We start from the raw sequence: 21,356 nt of genomic DNA on the forward strand, positions 1-21,356 counted from the left end.
AAAAAGCAAATGAAAAAAACATGTACTTAGTGCTAGCACATAGTGACTAAATAACAGTACCTCTCATTATTCAAAGATAAAAATTATCTCCCAATTAGACTATGAATGACCTGATCTAGCTATCTAAAACACCAAAGAGGAAAATAATTTTATTTCAAAAACATTAACACTGATACAGGATATATATAAAAACATTGCCAGGGGGATCCCTGGGTGGCACAGTGGTCTGGCGCCTGCCTTTGGCCCCGGGCATGATCCTGGAGACCCGGGATCGAATCCCACGTCGGGCTCCCGGTGCATGGAGCCTGCTTCTCCCTCTGCCTATGTCTCTGCCTCCCTCTCTCTCTGTGTGTGACTATCATTATTAAAAAAAAAAAAAAACAAAACAAAAAAACATTGCCAGATCCCAAAAATGTAGAGTCCAGTAAGTTCTTAAAAAACACTTACAACCTGGTGAGATTAGCAAATATACCAGAGACGAAAAACCAAATAATACAAAGTAGGATATACTAAAGAGGAGTTAGAGAAGTTACATGCTTTTTAAGATGTATCACTGATTGGAATGAGATTTAGAACGAACTTGGCTTTGAGATATTCAACAATTCCTTCTCCTGAAATATAAAAACAAAACTTACAATCTGGCATCCCTAAGAAAGAGATACAAGGCTGAACTATTCCTATAAATGCCTACCATCTTTTGCCTTTAGTGGGCAAAACATATTTTGTAAGTGAATTAGTTTGAATTGACAAGAGTCATGCATTTGTAAGAGGTTCACAAACACAGAGCTTTTGCTTCATTCACTGGCAGTTATAAACAAAGCACAGAATAGTACTTCCAAATGAAGAGACATTACCTCATCCAATACTATCATCTGGACATGATCAACTTTTGCTACTCCTTTCTTGATAAGATCCAGGATTCTTCCAGGGGTAGCTATCACCACGTGCACTACATAAGATTAGAATATATATATTTTCATTCATTTTAACTTGGGCAAAGGATACAGAAGTTTATCACATATATTTTATCAGAAATACTGTTGTAGAGTAGGAATAGTACAAACAGGCAAAAATGTGTTTTAAAATATGGATTTTCACTTCATCTTAGGTTGCCAGAGAATACTTACTTTACTTCTACATGGGGCAGCCTAGTAACTTTCAAATCACCTATTCCAAATAAGGGGGAGAATAGTCGTCTTAAAACAATCCCCAATAAATAAAGACATATCAAGCATCTGATACAGTTGCTTGCCTATAAACTAGAGCAATGGTCTTCAGAAGATGGTTATAAGGATAAAATAAGATAATCATTTTAAATACCTGTGCAGAATGAAGCACATAGTCATTTACCAAATGACAATTATATATAAAATTCCAACTCACATTTTATATAAGCATATTTCATGTTTGGTGTTTATCTTTTTTCACTCCATGATGTATCATGGAGAATTCTTTATGAAAATAAATACAGATCACTTCACCTTTTAATAGTTTTGTGGAATTCCACTTGGACTATACCCCAATGGATTTAGCCAATCTCCTCTGATATTTAGGACATTTCCATTTTCAAATCACACTGCAGTAACCTTGTATTTGCCTAATATTTCTTCAGGAAAGACTCTTGAAAACATACATTTATAATTTCAAAACACTATGCCAAATTGCCCACCATAAAGATTGTATCCATTTATACCCCCACACTGCAAGACAGCCTATTTCTTCTCAAGCTTATTTTTTTTAGCCTTGCCAATTGGATAGGTATTCTATCAATTTGCTATTTTTATTTACATAAAAAATTACTAGCAAGGTTGAATATCCTTCCAATTATAATTATCTTTTTTTCTTGAATGGTCATTTCCTTTATTCATTTTTCTACAGCAATGTTTCTGGCCCTTAATTCTTAAAAATAATTTTTAGTAAGTTTAGGAAATACTTGTACCTATAATTATATCAGAGAGTTAGGCCACCTTGTATCAATCATTCCCTACCTGTGTCATCAAGCCTCATTATGTCATCCCGTAAATTGGTTCCTCCTGTGGTTGCCATCACTTTGGCCCCTCCCATGTGCTTGCTGACCTGGATGCAAATTTGACTGACCTGTAGAGCAAGTTCTCTAGTGGGAACAATCACCATTGCTGGAAAACAGAAAAAAAGAAATATTTTAAGAGTTTATTAAGCTACAAAAACACTGCCCCCTTGCAATCTAGATACTCAGGACATATTAAAAAATTGAATCATAATTAGCCTAATTCTGAAAAGTCAAATAAGTAAATCTCCTTTACAAAAAAACAAAAAAAAGAACAAAACAAAACAAACAAACAAAAAAAAACACCACATGGGGGAGAAGAACCTATTAACAGTGTTCTAGCTTTAGATTTTCCTCAGCAACACTGTTTTATAAACCTGATACTCCTTAGTTACAGACCTGTAAAGGGTTGACTTGGCAACCATTAGCTCAAAGTTTATTAATTTAATATTCATTAGTCTAAACACTTCAATAGGAAACTCCTATTGCCCAGGTTCTACTTATATTACGTGAAAGTACTTTAACGGAAGATGGAAGAAATGATGATAGATCACGATCAACTTACAAAAATTTCAGAAAAAGCTTTAGAGGTCAAAATTTAACTCTTTTAGCTAACTTTGCATACAACTATGGGAAATTTGTTTCTTCCCTATTTCCTAAGGTCTTAAAAGTCCCAAACCACTAGGCTTTATAAAGGAAAAAAGTTCATGAGTTCTTACAGACACGCAGGTGCCACAAGAAACAACTCACTTCCAGTTTGGAGGTAGCAACATCAGATAACTTCTCGTGATCTTTCCTATCTAATAAGGTAATACTTATTTTGCCTATTATACTGGAATGCTATCATAACTGTGTAATATGTAAAAAGCCTCTGAAAACTAGAAATCTTTTTAAAAAGCTGGGTATTTTATAAAAGACAAAAAAGCTGTGGAAAGAAAAGGTAAATACTAACTCCAGATTACGTAAATTCTTAAAAAAAAAAAAAAAAAGTATCTTCCTATAGCTCCAATGTTAAACTGCAATTTTTAGTTTAAATAAACTAACCTTGTATATTGTCCTTCTTCAGGTCTAGCCGTTCAAGTAAGGGAATGAGGTAGGCACCGCTCTTGCCTGTTCCATTTTTTGCTCTAGCTAAGATATCCCTACCAGATAAAGCAATGGGAATGCTCTCCTCCTAAGAGACAAGAGAATGCAAATTACTTGTGAATAAGAATGGTACATAAACAAATTATCCTCTAAAATATACTGAAGGCACACCTCTTTGGTATGGCTTCTCAAGTGTCCTACATTTGCACTTTACAAGAATAAGTAGAGATCAAGTAAATTACCAGTCAACATCACCATCATTATCAACCAATATTTTGGAGAACTGCTTATAGTTATTATTAAACTGCATTACCAATTTAATAAAAACTGTGTGAATTAGTGTGAGAATGTGTAGGTCTAAGGAAGCTGGGTATCTACACAAAGAAAACAAATGAAGATGGAGGAATCTGGGCTACACAAATAAAAAAAAAAGCAAAGGACATTTTACAATAAAAAAAAGAGGAAAAAAATGCCACAAACAACACAAAGGCAAGATTGTATGTTTTGAGACAAGCCAATTTAACCACAATGAAAAATTGGAGGTTTGACAACCCAACCTTGCAAAAAATAGGAAATCGGCTGGATAAGTTAAACTTCAGGTCCTATTTATTATATAACCTCAAAATGTCAATGTTTCACAACCAACTTCTCTGTCCTGAAATGCGCTCAATTAGAGGCTCAATTCTATTCCAGTTATCTCAATCCATGGTCACATCAGAGAGTGACTTATCTTCACATTTAGCTTACTTTGTCATGTCTGTTTTGCAAAGATAACATTTCCTATTAGGACAAGTTACTTAAACAATAGCAAAGGATGTCCCAATTACTGAAAATTAAATAAATACATATATACAGAGAGAAATTATAAAAGCAGAATAGTATGTATAAAGAAGGAAGAATAAGAACATTTCCATTCCTAAAACTAAATTTTTATTTTCTAAATCCAAAAATTTAGGAAAACAGGAAAGAAATTCATAACCAGTGTAATAATTAGTTCTATGCCTGTGCTCATTACCAAAAAAACTAGCTCTAACATTTTACATCACGACTTACATTTTTCACAATACTTACCCTACCTAGAACCCACCACAGGGGTCAAATGGGTTCTTTATGACCAGAAAAACACAGCTCCCAGAACAACTGTAAAAATGGTCCTATGACAATATTGTTACCCTCTGTTCCTATAACCAGCATTAAACAGTCTGCTTATTATAGTAAAGCAGGTCAAAGAAAAACTCCTTGGCTTTGACCCTTTGGTCTTAATCTCTTCCTTCCTATTTTGAGTCAACTCTGCTAATCTTCAATTGCTCTGGAGGGCTATTACCCCCATGGGTTCATTTTCTTCTGTGGTTTTTAAATAGGCTACTTGCACACAACTCAGTTCTATAGCAGAATAAAAGGGTAAGTGGTCTCCAAGGGCCTCTCAATGACTTCTCAAGTCAGGTTAAAAGAATAAAACTTCTGTATGAAGTCAGAATTAGCTTAAGGGTATCCTAATTCCCATTTTGGGTTACCTTCTAACTTGGATTAAGGCCATGGACTTCTATACCCTTGCACTCTCTGACAGGAGATTATGCTCTACAGAAGCTGTTTAAAAAAAATTTTTTTTTTAATAAAGTAAGCAAGCTAGTCTCTAAGATACAATGACATTTTGCCACATATGGTAACCATTATGATTAGCAGGGAATTCAGCACATCCACACTGTGTCTTACCAGTGTTTGCTAGGAAGATTAGATAATATGAAAGAGAATTCAAGTCAGGCTCAGACAGCTTTGAAACCCAAGAGGAAAGCATAGGAGCTACCACCGAGTAAAGAAAGAAGGAAGCTAAAAACTTTAAAAACTTACTGAGTGCTGGGCACTCAGATACTTTGTTATTTATATCCTTTCAAGTTAGGTAACTTTTTGTTTTACAATAAAAACATTCTGACACAAAAACGTGTATGGGAATGTTCACAGCAGTATTTGAAATAGCAACCAGTGGAAACCATATCAACTGATAAACCAAATGTGGTATAGTCAGTCATACAATGGAATTATTATGCAACAGCAATACAAAAGCAAGAAATACTATTACGTGCTACAACATGGATGAACCCTATAAAATGCTAAGCCGCCACTCACAAAAACCCATATATTATATAATCTCATTTATATGAAATGTCCAGAATAGGCAAATCCATAAGACACAAGAAAGTAAATCAGTGGTTGGTCAGGGCCAGTGGAAAATGGAGGGAAACAGCTAAAGCACTTTAAGGGTGAGGAAAAGGTTCTAAAACTGATTCACACAACTGCCATTATACTAAAAACCACTGAATTATATTTTAAACGTATAAATATGTGAGATGTGATTTGTATCTTAAGTTACCAAACCCACAACAACTCTACAACCTGAGGTCTGATTCTGCCACATTACCTCTAAGATCTATGGACTATGCCACTAAGTATCTGTCATGTTTTGGTACCCTAGGATCCATTTTCCCTTTCCTAGTAGCACCCTAACTTCCTTCTGAGGAATTATGTCTCTCCTATTTCACTGGATAGTCTAGCCAACCTCTCCAGCTAAATGGGAGACATCAACTAAAGCCAGGCCAGCTCCAGGCTCCTTAACAATTTCAATTGCTATAGTACATCCTGTAACAATTTGTAGCTTCCTAAGCCCTTCAGAGCTGCCTCAGTCCTTGGTCAATTCCAGGTGTCTCTCTCTAGACTTTTCTCACTTTGGGGAACTCCTCTGATATTCTTTCAATAAATTTCCCTTTGCTAAGTTAGCCCAAGTTGGTTTGTTGCCTACAACCAAAGCATAGAATACCTTCCAATTTCCTAGTACTGAGAGGCATCTGAAGTGTGGTACCCTAAAAAAGCTGAAAAATTGTCCCATCAATTGCTTTTAAAGTAGTTGCTTCTTTTTATCTCTTAGGGCCAGCTGACCTCAAGAATCTTAATTTCAGGGGAAAAATAATATGAGGTTGGTGGAGGTAGCAATGGTTGTCACAGGTTATCTACTGCTGCCCAAAAAAGTATGAGGAAGATGATTTTTAAAAGATCTCTAATTTAAGGAACATACCCCAATTTGATCACAATAATCAATAAGGAAATGCATTTAAAGACTTTTTTGCAAAAGTCTTGTTACAGGAAATTGTTATAAAAAATTGTTATAGAAAAACAATTCCTATAGTCCTAAGAAATTCAATTAGCAACAGATGATTTATAAAAATGATTAAGAATGCTGTAATTTCTTTTTTTTTTTTTTTAAAGATTTTATTTTTTTATTCATGAGAGACAGAGAGAGAGAAAGGCAGAAACACAGGCAGAGGGATTCGACATGGGACTCGATCCCGAGTCTCCAGTATCATGCCGCAGGCTGAAGGCCGCGCTAAAGCGCTGAACCACCCAGGCTGCCCAAGAATGCTGTAATTTCTAACAATAAACTATGAATTCTAATTAAACCTGGTTGACAAAATAATTCTCAAAATGGTTGAGATTCTTGACCTGATGTGAAATTTTGTTGCTGACAATAAGAACTCCCATGTTTCCCTCAATAATGGACTATCAGTCATTTCATCATTATCTCATCTAAAAAGTCTTCAGAAAAGTTGTGCCTAAGGTCTGGAAGCAGCAGTAAGAGCTGTCATTTTCAATCATCTCAAAGTTAAAAGCTAGCCCTTGAACATGGGAGTTAGGGGCACTGAGGGCCCACACAATGAAAAATCCACGTTTAAGTTTTGACTCCTCCAAAATGTAACTACTAATAGCCTACTGTTGACTGAAATGGAAGGAACCCATTCGGATAATGTAAACAGTCAACACATTGTGTATGCTGTATGTAAATAAACAATAAAAGGTACACTACAGAAAAGAAAATGTTATTAAGAAAATCATAAGGAAAATGTTAATTACAGTACTGTAAAAAAATCTGTGGCTAAGTGGAACCATGCAGTTCAAATCCTTATTGTTCAAGGACCAACTCTGTAAAGGTTTCATAACGTTAAGTAGAATAAAACAGCAGGTTCTTAGCCTGTCCAAATATGTCTGTGCTCCTAAAAAGCTATAGGTCTTTTTTTTTTTTTTTTTAAGACTATTCATGAGAGGGAGAAAGAGAACGTGCACGAGTTGGGGGAAACGGCAGAGGGAGAAGCAGACTCCCTGCTGGCCAAGGAACCCAATGTGGGGCTCCTTCTCAGGAACCCCAAATCATGACCTGAGCAGAAGGCAGATGCTTAATCGACTGAGCCACCCAGGTATCCCAAAGCTGAGCCTCTAGAATGGCATAGTTATGTTAACTAGGGGGTACAGCATTCAGAACCAGAACTAGAGTCACAGATGGCTGCACCAAAGAAAGATGTGTGAGGGCAAGCTGTAGTATATCTGGTTCCAGCCTGTCAATGTAAAATCTTCTTTCTGTAGGATATAATTTTAAGTGACTCATTGTCCAATAATCTAGCCAACAAAGTTTCACCATCTCTTAAAAAAAAGATTCAAATGCAGAGAACACCTATCTGATCAAGAAGGCTTCTGTATTTGAGGGAAAAAAAATACCTGGATAAACCTGCAAATGAAATACTATGGAAGAGAATACCTTAAAAACAACAGGAAAACAGAAAGTAGAGAAGCACAGAATGAATAGAAGACAGCCAGTTATGAGGTTAGATTTTAACTACAGGATTTCTAAATTTCTTCTTGGTTCTAAAATCCTAATATTCATGGTTTGTTACACTGAATAATTCTAAGGAACATTTTGTGTTTTCCACAGACAGGCAAAACAACAGTGAAGAAAAAGAATGTAAATGGTGGTCTTAGGCATCTAAAATAATACTTTATATTTGTACACTACCCTGCTATTTCAAAACACTTTGTTTACACATTACATTTAATCCTCACAGAACCTGTGAAGGACATTATTTATTACTTTTACTTTATGGTAAAAGCTAAATGTGAGACTGGTTAAGCGGCTGAAAAGATAACTGCCTATATGTTATATAATACTGAAAGTGCAAATAACAAAGTCGATTTTAAATTCTAATACAGGGACGCCTGGGTGGCTCAGCGGTTGAGCATCTGCCTTCAGCCCAGGGTGTGATCCTGGAGTCCCAGGATCGAGTTCCACATCAGGCTCCTTGTATGGAGCCCGCTTCTCCCTTTGCCTGTATCTCTCCGTGTCTCTCATGAATAAATAAAAAATAATTTTAAAAAATTCTAATACAAAAGTGGGAAAGAGGAGACAGCAAGGGTCTATTAAAAATTATGTCTGATGGGATGCCTGGGTGGCTCAGTCGTTGAGCATCTTGCCTTCTGCCTTCAGTTCAGGGATTGGTCCTGGGATCAAGTGCCGCATCACGCTCCCTGTGGGGAACCTGCTTCTCTCTCTCCCTATATCTCTGCCTCTGTCTCTCATAAATACAATTTTTAAAGAGAAAGAAAGAAAGAATTAAGTCTGCTAAGGGATCTGGGTGGCACAGTCGGTTGAGTGTCTGACTCTTGGGTTTCAGCTCGAATCATGGTGATGGGATCAAGCCTTCCTCCCCTGCCCCTCCTCCACTCCCTCCAAAGATAAATAAGTCTTTAAAAAAAAAAAAAAGGTTCATTTAGCAGACTTAATTCAATCTCTTTTTCTTTTCTTTTTTTTTTTTAAAGGAAAGCAGAGGAATTTATTCCTTCCTAACCCCCTCTCTTTTTTGGATAAAACCACTACACAGAATAATAACCCATAACAATTGTACAACATTTATCATCTACTAGGCATTATACCAAGCATACTAAAAAAAATTTTTTTTTTTAAATTTATTCATGAGAGACACAGAGAGAGAGGCAGAGACACAGGCAGAGGGAGAAGCAGGCTCCATGCAGGGAGCCCGACACAGGACTTGATCCCGGGGCCTCCAGGATCAGGTCCTGGACTGAAGGCAGTGCTAAACTGCTGAGCCACTGGGGCTGCCCCTACCAAGCATACTAAAATGAATTATCGCATTAATCTTAATCTTCACAACTCCTCCATGGAAATATACTATTATATCAATTTTACAGGCCAGGAAACTGAAGCTGAGAGAGACAGAGATCTCAGATAATCAACTTAGAAAGGAGTGGAGTTGGGATTCAGCCTTGGCAGACTAGTTCTTCAATAGTTCTATAAACCAAGTTAACCTGCAGACATGTCAACCATAATTTCATCAAAGCATTCTAAATATTATTAAACATATGAGGGCCCATTTCCTGCTATCCACTTTGCTAAGTACTGGAGATACAAAGTTGAATGATATAGTCCCTACCGTAGAAGACTCTCATAAAATTTTTCATCCCTTTAAATAAAATGGATTAACATGAACTGCATTACAGAAAACTATGTTCAATATATGCACTCAGATTGCATATCTGATGTATACCTTATTTCAATACTTTCTCCAACCATAACAAACTTCTTAGTTTATTCACAAAGGCACACAAAGATGAGAACCCCTAGGCATCACTATCCCAGAGTTCTCTGCTTGGAATATGGATTACTCTTTTTAGGTTATTCCACCTTCCTTTAATGGCTACATATATATGCAATTTCAACTACAGAGGGGCTCATTATATCACACTGAAATTATCTGTACCATTAGCTATCTTATCCACCTGACCATGAGGACAGGAAATGTATCTTGTTCATAACATCTCCCAGTGTCTAACATTTTCTAGATCACTCAGTACCACTCAGTACATGTTTGCTCAATGAAAAAATACTCAATGATGGCACAGGGCACTTGTCCTTATTAAAGCTTAGGTTCAACAGTTTTAATTAACATGCATGTTTATGTCTACATGTATGTGCACACACACATACATGTATTTCCTTGTTTTCTCCCTGAAAGAGCCAAGGAGCATAGAGTGTACTTAGTATCCAGGTTTAAGTCTCTAATACTACTATCCCACTAACCAGGGCTCCTTGGAAGAAAGACTGATTCCAAGACTAGAACAAGATAGGTATAGATAATCTCAGCACCACGATGTACCAAAAAAGTACTCAAGAAAAACGAAGTGGGGCAGGTGAGGAGTGAGTGAATAGGTGGAGCACAGAGGATTTATAGGGCAGTAAAACTACTCTGTACACTATAATGATGGGTACATGTCATTATACATTTGTTCAAACCCATAGAATGAACAATATCAAGATTAGACCCTCATATATACTGTCAACTTTGGATGATGTTAATAGAGGTTCCTTAATTGTAATAAATGCATCATTCTTGTGAGGGATGTTGATAATGGAGAAAGCTATGCATGAGTGGGGATGAGGGTTAATGGAAAATCTCTATTTTCTGCTCAATTGTTGTGACCTTAAAATTGCTCTAAAATATAGTCTTGGGATACCTGGGTGGCTTAGTGGTTGGGTGTCTGCCTTTGGCTCAGGGTGTGATTGCCAAGTACTGAGATCGAGTCCCACATTGGGCTCCCTGCAGGGAGCCTGCTTCTCCCTCTGCCTGTGTCTCTCTCCTGGTCTCTCATAAATAAATAAATAAACAAACAAACAAACAAAATCTTTAAAAAATAGTCTAACAGGAAAAAAGTGTGCATGTGTGTACATTACAAAAACAGGGACTAGCTTGAAAGAGCTCACAATGACCAAAAATGGAACAATATGAGCACAAAAAAACCACAGCGGCGGGGTGGGGGTGGGGGGGGGAGAGTTGAGAGTCCACACTTCTAGTTTATAAATACACAAAGAGCTAGGAAAGGTTCTTCTTTACAAGGCCAAATGTGGAAGGAGTGCTAGCACAGTAAAGATCAGATCACGCCAAGAATCACCAATGGATGCTAAGAGTAGGGGGAAATCTTGATGGAAGAGTAAGATACCGGCAGGGTCTTAAAGTGCTCCCCATAGATGCTTATTAGTTCAAGGAAAAGAGGGAGAAAGTAGTTAATTATATAGTAGAAAAATCAGACACCACCTTGAGACAATAATCAAAATTAAATTCACCAATGAAAAAAGAAATTAAAAGAATAAAAAACTAAATTCACCAATGAGAAGTAGATGGGACACTGTATATACCTCAAAATGTGGTACCTTGAGGCCATAACATAATTTCTACAGTAATCAGGCTAAGAATGCATAACTTGAGGCTAATCAAATGGAGACATGGGACAAATACAAAATGAGGAATATTCTATTAGGAAAAAAGGACTGCGTTTTTTATTTCAATGTCATAAAAGACCAAAAAACAAAACTAAGGAAATGCTCACAGCTGAAAGAGGTTAGAGACACAACTAAATGCAATACATGATCTTAGGATGCAACCTGTAGAGAAAGAAAAAAAAAAAAATGCTAAAAAGGACATTTTGGGGTCACTTAAAAATGAGATTACAAATGAGAGATAAGATAGAAATACTGTATTAATGTTAAATTGACCAAAGCTAACTGTACTACGGTTACACCAGAAAATATCCCTAGCAGTGCCTGGCTGGCTCAGTTGGTACAACATTCAATGCTTGATCTCAGGGTTGTGAGTTCAAGCCCCACACTGGGCAATAAGTAAGCTCTGTAATAATAATAATAATATATGATAATAATAATCTCTATAGCTTACTTAAAAAAGAAAAAAATCTTCTTAGAAAACATACACTGAAGTATTTAGAGGTAATGAGCCATGATTCTGTGACTTATCTTCAAAATGTTAAAAAGTGTGTATGTGCATGTGTATACACATGAAAAAAAAAGTCAATTACATCATCCACACAAATCAAAAAGTAGGGAACACATAACTCATAACATCTTATGTGAATGAAAAGGAGAAACATACCTGAATAGGAGATGGCTTTTCCCAGCCCATTTCAAAAATTCCCATCAGTAACTCCCGTTTCAAACAGTAATCTTCAAACTCATTTCCTTTTGTGGAGGTCACATCCTAGTTAGACAAACAAAAGAAATTAAACAAAATAACAGAATACAATTGTGTTCCTTTGCTTAAGAAAGTTTGAGAGATTTATTCTTTATCCCTTTAAAAAACTGTTTTGGGGAAAGGCCACCCCCCTGTGATCATAGTCTTCTGAGGACTGCTAAAATGTAAGTGTCATGGTTTGTAATTCACAAGAGTGGAAGTCAAACCCTAGCTCCACCACTCACTGCCTGCAAATATCCTATTCTAAATAAAGATTTCTCCAACTTAGCACTATTGACATTTGGGCCAGAAAATTCTTTGTTTTAAGGGGCCATCCTTGCAGCACCCCCCTAGTTGAGTTTAATCGTCTCTAGCCACTGCTAAGTGCCCACTAGGGGACAAAAGTCACCCCAGTTGGGAACACTGGGCTAAGAGAACAAACCTCTCAACTTCCTTGTCCTCATTCATAAAATAAGGATAATATTTAACCTGAATCTTACTGTGTTGCTGGGAGCAAGAGGAAATTTTGAGAAAATGCCTTGCAAACCATGAAAATACTCCAGAGCTTAGATAAAATACATGTATATAAATACTGACACATTATTGTTACAATTATTAATATAATTCCTCCAAACAGTGAAAATTTTTTGGCAATTTATCCTATATGATCCATACACTTTCAACCATTTCAACCAAAGAGTAAAGACGGTGCCTATTATTAAGTAACTACTTCACTTTTAGAGTTTCTACACCACTTTTCCACTTGAATTTATAACCAACTTACCGAAGTTTTGATTCTTAGATCCTTTGGAGGGAGTTTTAAAGTCTTTTTCCAGTCATCACCAGGTCTACAGAGAATATAGTAATGTTGAAGCATGAGAATTCATAGCATTACTATTCTAATAATACAAAGATGATTCATTACAATTACGACTAGGTTCTAAAAAACTAAGTTTAATATATTGCCATTTACTTTATAATAGTTAACAGAAATGTTACAAAAATTGCTCTTCTTACAAAAGAACACTCTAGAGAGGATAAAAATAATCAAGAATAGAAGGGAATAAGGCACCTATCCTCTTAAGAGAAGCAGTATAATATATAGCGCAACTGTTGTCAAAACTGCTAACCCCTATGTTTTATTTGACATAGTCTTTCAATTTAAATTAGCTGCTAACATTTAAAAATTAGGGGATTTCATATGAAAGTTCAGATTCTGGCTTTCCTTGGGTGGTGGGGCAGGAATTTTAGCAACACTAGTTCCAAACTTCTGCATGTCAACATTTTGATAGAGCTTAATAACTGGGAGTTTAAATCAAACAGCAGACTCCTTTAAATAAAGCAAGTACCTTCTCATTTGGCAGTCTCCCATAAGCATCTGAGTTTCTAACTTTTGGTGACTGGTTAAAACCAAGGGGTCTAAAGTTTCAGAACCAAAGTTAAGCCCTGACTAATTATTTTTGTGACTTTTCAGCAGTTCCTTTTCTAAGCCTCCAATTCTCTGAATTATAAAGGGGGCTCAGAATTATAACAAATAATTTACATAAAGCACTCAGTATAGTTCCTGGCAAAGTAAGTACTTAGGGGGCACCTGAGTGGCTCAGTTGGTTAAGTGTCTGACTTTGGCTCAGATCGTGATCTCAGGGTCCTGGATTGAAGCCCTACATCAGGGCTCTATGCTCAGTGGGAAGTCTGTCCCCCCTCCACCCTTGTTATAATAAATAAAATCCTTAAAAAAAAAAAAAAAAAAAGAACTCAGGATCATCTGTTATTCACTATCTCTCAACTTTTTTTTACTGAGAATGCTTGAAACCGTGAAAGAGAAACCAAGAAAATAGAGTAAAACTCTTTTCGGTCAGGTAAAAACCTCAAATAATACTCAAAGCATCTAATAAGAAAAAATTGGCCAATAAAGCAGATAATGCTTTCAATTGTGTCATTTTTAAATAAAAATTTTCACTGATTTTCGGCAGCCTGGGTGGCTTAGCAGTTGGGCGTCTGTCTTTGGCTCAGGGCGTGATCCCAGGATTCTGGGATCGAGTCCCACGTTGGGCTCCCTGTGAGGAGCCTGCTTCTCCCTCTGCCTATGTCTCTGCCTCTCTCTTATAAAGAAATAAAAATCTTAAAAAAAAAATTAAAAAAAATAAAAAAAGAAAAAAAAGAAATAAAAATCTTTAAAATAAATTTTTTTTTCTTACTGATTTCATTATAGCAACTCTTATATAATCAGAGACTCCAAAACATCTCAAGTCTTGATTTAGGAAGATGAGCACTTACTTCATTTAAAGCTAGGTTCCACAGAATTTTTTTTTTTTAAGATTTTTCTTTATTTATTCATGAGAGACACAAAGAGAGAGGGGGGGGGGGGAGGGCAGAGACATAGGCAGAGGGAGAGGAGAAGCTGGCTCCATGCAGGGAGCCTGATGTGGGACTCAATCCCGGAACTCCAGGATCACGCCCTGAACCAAAGGCAGACACTCAACCACTGAGCCACCCTGGCGTCCTGGTCCCACATAGTTTTGGGTAGATACTCTAACAGAGATAACTATTTGCTACCAATTCCAAGGGTACCAAAGTCCTTCACCTACGCCTTTATAAAACACACCAGTTTCTGAGCAAAAATGTCAGTTGAACATCCTAGTAGGCCAGCTTGCCATGGTCATATTCAATATAAAGTGAATACAGCTGCAGAAATACAATGGAAAATCTTACCACAAGGAATTTATAATCTTAGGAGATAAAAGGCCCAAACTATTTAAAATGAGAAAGTGAAATAAGTGATAGAGATAAATATTACAGGAGTTCTGAAGACAGTGATGGGACCTAGAAGCCTTCGTGGAAGAGATGACAGTATGAGATTTAAAGAACCCACAGAATTAAAAAGAAATCATTAATCCCAGGCAGAGCAAAAAAGAAAAAGCAAAATCTATTGTCTGAAATCAGTATTTAAGCATAAAATAATGAAATAACACAGCTTTAGGTTTAACAATAGCCTAAATTTTGCTGGCCAAATCATACTTTGTCAAGACAAACTACAATTTAGAGAATATTCTTGCTTTATATACTAATTAAAGCTTAAAATATGCAAAAAAAAAAAAGCCAATTCTCCCAATGATCAAACCAATTCCACTGGGAATTAACTCTTAGAGGTCACTAGGATATCAATAAAAGTAACCATCTTAAAAAAAAAGTAACCATCTGTATGAAAGTCTAGTAGCTTTTAAATGCTAGTTTTTCTTTAGGAAGTGCTCTTTAGGCATAGAAAAGATCTAGGTTGTAATATAACATATACTTTAATTCAGGGAACCAGTTTCAACATTTGTATGTTTCAACATACAAAGATTTCAAGAGTAAATCAATCTCTATGGCTAGACTCAACAACAAAGCCAAATGTGAAATTGAATCAAGAGTCTTCTATGTTGATTATTCATTAACTGAATCTTTAGAGTGACAGTTATCATTCAAATAATTTAAAGTCAACACTTAGATGACAAATAGCAAATTTATTTTTTTTTGAATTTTTATTTATTTATGATAGTCATACAGAGAGAGAGAGAGAGAGAGAGAGGCAGAGACATAGGCAGAGGGAGAAGCAGGCTCCATGCACCGGGAGCCCGACGTGGGATTCGATCCCGGGTCTCCAGGATCGCGCCCTGGGCCAAAGGCAGGCGTTAAACCGCTGCGCCACCCAAGGATCCCGACAAATAGCAAATTTAAATGAAAAAAATGTTCTGTAATAAGATGAAACTCTTAAATTTTTAGTCAACAAAGGGACTTGGGAGTATTCAGTCCTGTATATTTCAAGAGTTCAAAATCTTGAAAACCTTATGGTATATAACTGCTTGTAATTCTGTGTGTAAAAGGAGAAAGCCTTTTTTTTTTTTTTTTAAAGTAGAAAACTAAAGTCCCATAATCTTAAAAAAAAAAAAAGTTATGGATAAATATCCATCAGTGAGGTATATGTCTGGATTCAGGAGTCTGGGCCAGTCTTTAAATTTAAAAACTGAAATTGGCTTTAACTGCCATTTATACTAAGGTAAAATACAGTTGTAACACTAGGGAAAAAGCCATATTGGCAAAAACAAGATGAATCTGAGCTGATGAAAGCCAGAAATGTTTCAAAAAGTAATGTATACAAAATATATATCATGTCTGTTACCTAATGACTCTGAACTATGACAAAAAATACATTATTCAATTGCAAATACCCACCCATAAAACAGTCCTCTGTACTTTCTTTGCAAACAAAATGGTTAAAACAAGGTCTAAAGTAGTCAACAACAAAGTAGCAGAAAGAAATCTTGGTCTAACAAGCCTGTTTATTATTTATTCGAACACTTACTTAATAGTGGTGGTCATACTCTGTGCTTGCTGCTGAGTGCCATTATTGATTGTGTTGGTATTTTTCAGCTGGTTCATCTGTTGCTGTGTCTGTGTGCCCCCTCCTCCGGGGCCACCACTGGGCTTCACAGGGCCCCTCAGCTGACCATTTTGACTGGAAAGACCCATTATAACAGGGTTCTCTGTTCTGGCCGTGCTCATGCTGTATTAATTGTAAAGATGTCTCTTTCAAACTTCAAAACTTTTGAAAGTCAGTAGAGAAACTGTAATAACAGTTTATTAGGCTCTCCAAAACGAAGAGATAAATATAAGTCTTGCTCAATATATGAGTCCTTTATTGCAATGCAGGCAAGCACCTGTAAGTCTCTGAACGGTATGCAGCAGTAACTTGCTCTCATGCACCGAATCAACTTTTTATTTTTTAAAAAGCCCTCTAACAAGGTTGAATTATATATTTGAATTCACTCACTTCAATCTGAAACAAAGAGAAAGTTTAATTAGCAAACATAGGAAAGTTAGAAAAAAAAAAAACTTTCCCTTTTAAGAAGGACCCTTTTAGAGGAACTCACTCTATTACAAAGAAATAATACAGATATACTTAGACCAAAACACTCGCCAGGCTAGGAAGAGACTTGAAAAGATGAACTGCCTCAAAAAACCCAAGCCAACTGAGACCAATCTCAAACATTTTAAACTGTCAGTTCAAAGCAACCCAGAGAAGATTAGGTAGAAAGATATTGTGATTAAATTAGCATTAGCTGTCAAATGGCAATCTCTTCCCTTCAGTTTCCTCCCTGATGAATTCTCTAAAAATCCCTGCCACCTCTAAAAGTCAATGATTCATTACCCTTAATTGCATTACAACTCAATGAAGTATCACACAATTTTATTAATGTAAATCTACATATCTTGGAACAAGGCAAGACCATTCATTTTTTTTTTTTTTTCTATTTCTGACAGCAACTGAGAATTCCTGAAATTGAGCTTTTGACTTAACTTTATGTTTTCTGGGGCAAAAATACACATTTGTGACTTTATGGATTTCAACTACAGAGGCTTAACGTTATGAAGAAAAATATTTTTTTCCCTCTTAAATTTTGCCCTTTAAGACAGTAACCAGGGATGCCTGGGTGGCTCAGCGGTTTAGCGCCTGCCTTCGGCCCAGGGTGTGATCCTGGAGTCCCGGGATCAAGTCCCACATCAGGCTCCCTGCATGGAGCCTGCTTCTCTCTCTACCTATGTCTCTGCCTCTCTGTCTCTCTCATGAATAAATAAAATCTTAAAAAAAAAAAAAAAAAAAAAGTAACTGAAACAGAGACAGGTCTCCATGTCAAAATCTTTTGCTTGAGAAACAGCCAAGAGAATCTTTAGCTAACTTAATACTAAAAAAAACTATTAGCTAAATCCGTTTTAATAACACTTTCCAAAAAAGTGTATCCTAACTTAAAATATTTGCTGTTATCAAAAAATATCGATAAAAAACACAAAAGGAAACTGTTCTAAAAAAAATCTGTGAAAGCCTAAAACAGACTAGCAACTTTAACCAAATTTTCCAAGAAACCCAGAGTACTAAATAGTTGTTTTAAAAAAGAACTAGTCAACCTCCGTTTTTAATTATTCCCAAAAATCAAATTCTTACTTTGAAAAATAGTAGGTAAAAACAATTTACAAAGGATGGACAATAAAGTACTGTTAGGTTTGTGCTTTTTTAACTCTTCTATTTCTTACCAAAAAATACACACTAGTTTATTAATTGATGGTGATTTTTTTTGTGTGCCCAACACCAAAGATTCCAAAACAATAAATCTTTTCCAAGACAACTGGTTATGACTTTTTAAAAAACTGAATATTTAGTTGCTCAGAAGCAAATCCTGATTACCATATACACAAAGTCTCTTAGAATCTAATGCCTTACGCAGACCGTGGTTAACAGCCAACCTAATTTCAGTTCAAGGCGGTAAATTGTTCCCTGTATTGACAGGTTTATATTATGATCAACAATATCACGGAGTTCACACAAGACTTGTTTGCAAATCCGTAAGATGAAGAGGGCAACCTCTAAAGATTAAGATAAATTATCGTCCCACGAGCTCTCTCTTAATCTAAGACCTCATCTCCCTAGATCCAAAATAGGACTATTACTCCCTTCTTACTTGAACCGAAACCTGCACTGCAGCTTTATGTCTCAGAGAAGGAAATATTCCTCCTACCCCTTCCCAATTTAGACTTGCAAGTTACATTCTACATTTTCAAAAATACGAACGAAACGTAGACTAGTTGGGAGGAGCCCCTGGCGGAGTTAATTACAGCACTTCCCAGATTGTGTAGTTAGCAATTGACAGTTTCACACCCAAAAACAGTATCGTCATCTCAGACAAGAGCTTTTGTTTGCAAATGCAGCGCAGTTTCTCTAAGCTTGGTCTGCAAGTTGGAGGGACTGTTTTCTTCTGAGGGGAACGGGGGAGGGGGGGGAGGGCTGTGGTAGAGAAAAGGGAGTGAAGGATGAGGGGGGACAAGCCAATGATTCGAACCCCGGATTGTGAGGTAATTTCTCGCTCCCCAACACGCCCCCCCCCCAAACCACACACTTCAAGTCAGCCAGCCCCCTGTGACCATAAACACAAAAGGGTTGGGGCCCTATCTTCGCAGCTGCGCCACAAGAGCAGGGAACCAACTCCGCGGGCAGGAAACAATAGGGACTACCCCCAGAAGGCCCCAAAGAGAAACCCTTAAGTCAGAAAGCCCCTCCTTTTCCTCCACGACTCGGGGGCTCCATAATCACCCTCTTGTTACCGACCTACGAGGCCTTATTCCAAGCCAGCAGCAGCGGGTCCTCCTCCAAATCGAGCCCTCCGACGCTGCATGTCCCTGCCGCCCCCTATAGGGCCGCCTCGTACCCTATAACCTCCGCCATCCCCCGAAGTCCTTGCCGCCCCTGCGGACCCAGGTCCCCTCGTCCTCCACAAAGCTCCTCCGAGTACTTCGCCCGCTCCCTCTCCGGACCCCGCCGCGCACGACACCCCCATACTCGACTCCGCTCAGGCGCCCCCCTCCCCACACGGCTGCCGCCCGCCGCCCGCCTTCTTCCCCGGGACCCGGCCAGGCCTCAGGCCTCCGCCTCAGAGCACCCCCCCCCCGCCGGCCGAGGGGCTCCCCGCGGCCCCGACCGCACCGCTGACCTCGACCCCACCACCTCACCCCACTCCCCGAGGCTCGGGCCCGAGTCCTACCGCCGAGGCCACTCCCGCTCGGCACCCTCGGTCCTTTATTGTTGACTCGAAGCTCCCAAAATGGCGGCGGCTCCTTCCTCCTCGGAAACCTCCGCCCGCCCCCACCCGGCCCCTCGCTTCTGCCGCCGCCTCCTCCTCCCGCCCCCGCCCCCGCCCCGCTCCGGGGGCCGCTCCCGGGCCGCCCGCGCCCGCCGGCTCTCCCGGCCGCCCGGCCCTACCTCCGCCGCTGCCCGCTCTCATGGCGCCGCCGGAGTCGCCGCCCGGGCTGAGCTAACTCGGCTGCTCTGCCCCTCCCCCGCCCGCCCGCCGCCCCCTCCCCCTCCGCTCCCCCTCCCCCTGCCTGTCCGCATGGCGGCGGCCGCGGCTCCTCCTCCACGCAAGATGGCGAGAGCTCCGCCGCCGCCGCCGCGCCTGCCGCGGCGTCACGGCCTCCTCGGCTTCGCGGCCGGCGCGGCGTTGGCCGGGGAACCTCCCCGAGGAGCAAACAGACGGCCGTGCTCTCACACCGACCGGGGCGACGGAGACTCGCAGGGGAGACACGGGTTCCTTTCAGAGTGGGACGGAGGGCTAGCTTTCTCCACAGCTGAGGAGAAACGAGTGGGGACATGGTGGCCGGGGAGAGGCCGCCCTGCAAGTCAAGCGGGGGTTGTGACCAGAGGAGAGGCGCCTTGTTCCCGAGCGAGGACGCGGCGTCCGGGCCGCGCGGCTCGGGGACGGGAGAGCTGACCTGACGTCCCCCGCGGGCCGCGGCAGCCGCTGCAGAGCCGGGGGCCGCGGCCGAGCCCCTGCGGGCGCGCCTCAGCCGGGAGCGCCTCAGCCGGGAGCGCGCCGCACTAGAGGCCCGGAGGTGCCGGCGCGCGCCGGGTGTGAGGACCGGAAGGGGGGCGACGGCCCCGCTGAGGGGGGGCGGGGGCGCGGGCTGCGACCTCCCCGCCGGGAAGGGAAAGCTGCTGAGGAGTCGCTTCTCGTGGAAATAGGAACCAGACGGCGGCCGAGGGCGAGTCTTCCCCGGGCCTGACCCCCCGCCCCCGCCCCGACCGCTGCTTCTCTAGCTCCGTGGCCGCCCGGCGGCCTCCTAACTACTCGTCCTGTCCTGATGGCTGCGCTTCTCCTGGGCAGGAGTGTGGGGAGCGCTGTGTGGCCCCGGGTGAGAGGAAAACTGGAAGCCAGGAAGCTGGTCAGGTCAAGGGAGTGGCGGCCCCCGGGTGTCCCCAGCGGACCGACCGGAAGCGGGACCCCCGCGCTCCCGGCGTCCCCGGCCAGTTCCCCAATTTTTGCCCCAGCTCCCAACTCGGGGCCAATCAGAGAAAGCCAAATCTGTTCCCCAAACCGACCGCTCGAACACGCCCCGCGGCCGGTTAGCCTGCCTCCTGCTCCCTCACGCCGGCAGCCTCCAATCACAGCGAGCCTCGGGACCTCCCTGCGTCCCCGCCGGTCTCCGCCGAACTCGGGAAGGGGCCGGCGGCCTCGCTCAGCGGGCTCCGAGGAAATGGCCTGGTCTCCTTCGGTCGCCTTTGTTTTTCTCCGCGCAGCCAATGGAAAGGTGGTGGAGAAGCAAGAAAAGCCCGTTCTTGCGATTATGAGGGAGGATCCCCCTTGACAGCTTTTAAGATCCTGCTCTCCCACCCAGCTTTTACACCGCCACTGCTGTCAGGGAGCGACCCCGCACCCTGTGCCCAGCCTAGGGAGAGGGTGGCGGAGGTCGGGTATAAAATGTGAAAATGTGCTGCCTTGTGCGGGCCTCGCTCGCTGTCTTTCCAAATAGCGGGAATGTGAGGGGAAGATTGGGTAGGAAACGTGGGAGGGAGAGGAGCCTCAGGA

The 21,356-nt window shown here is 40.3% G+C and overlaps 1 protein-coding gene across 9 annotated transcripts in view; it reads right to left on the reverse strand.

Annotated features, from left to right (window-relative positions):
- DDX6 (DEAD-box helicase 6) overlaps nucleotides 1-20,891 on the reverse strand; it is a 33,158-nt gene extending 12,267 nt beyond the window's left edge. For 3 of the 9 annotated variants that reach the window (XM_077893773.1, XM_077893772.1, XM_077893764.1), the window contains exons 1-7: nucleotides 19,536-19,639; nucleotides 16,307-16,780; nucleotides 12,749-12,812; nucleotides 11,887-11,991; nucleotides 3,071-3,200; nucleotides 1,989-2,135; nucleotides 855-949 (exon numbers count right to left, since the gene is read on the reverse strand). In XM_077893773.1, the coding sequence (XP_077749899.1) occupies nucleotides 855-949; nucleotides 1,989-2,135; nucleotides 3,071-3,200; nucleotides 11,887-11,991; nucleotides 12,749-12,812; nucleotides 16,307-16,506 (741 nt within the window). In that variant the 5' untranslated portion in view covers nucleotides 16,507-16,780; nucleotides 19,536-19,639. Of the gene's footprint in view, nucleotides 1-854; nucleotides 950-1,988; nucleotides 2,136-3,070; nucleotides 3,201-11,886; nucleotides 11,992-12,748; nucleotides 12,813-16,306; nucleotides 16,781-18,655; nucleotides 18,791-19,102; nucleotides 19,261-19,503; nucleotides 19,640-19,753; nucleotides 19,856-20,262; nucleotides 20,285-20,869 lie in introns of those variants that run through there. The other 6 variants (XM_077893771.1, XM_077893770.1, XM_077893766.1 and 3 more) reach the window with 6 other exon arrangements.
- Between the last annotated feature and the right edge of the window lie 465 nt (nucleotides 20,892-21,356).

The sequence above is a fragment of the Canis aureus genome, chromosome 3 (assembly GCF_053574225.1).
Source record: "Canis aureus isolate CA01 chromosome 3, VMU_Caureus_v.1.0, whole genome shotgun sequence".
In the NCBI taxonomy this organism is placed as follows: Eukaryota; Metazoa; Chordata; class Mammalia; order Carnivora; family Canidae; genus Canis; species Canis aureus.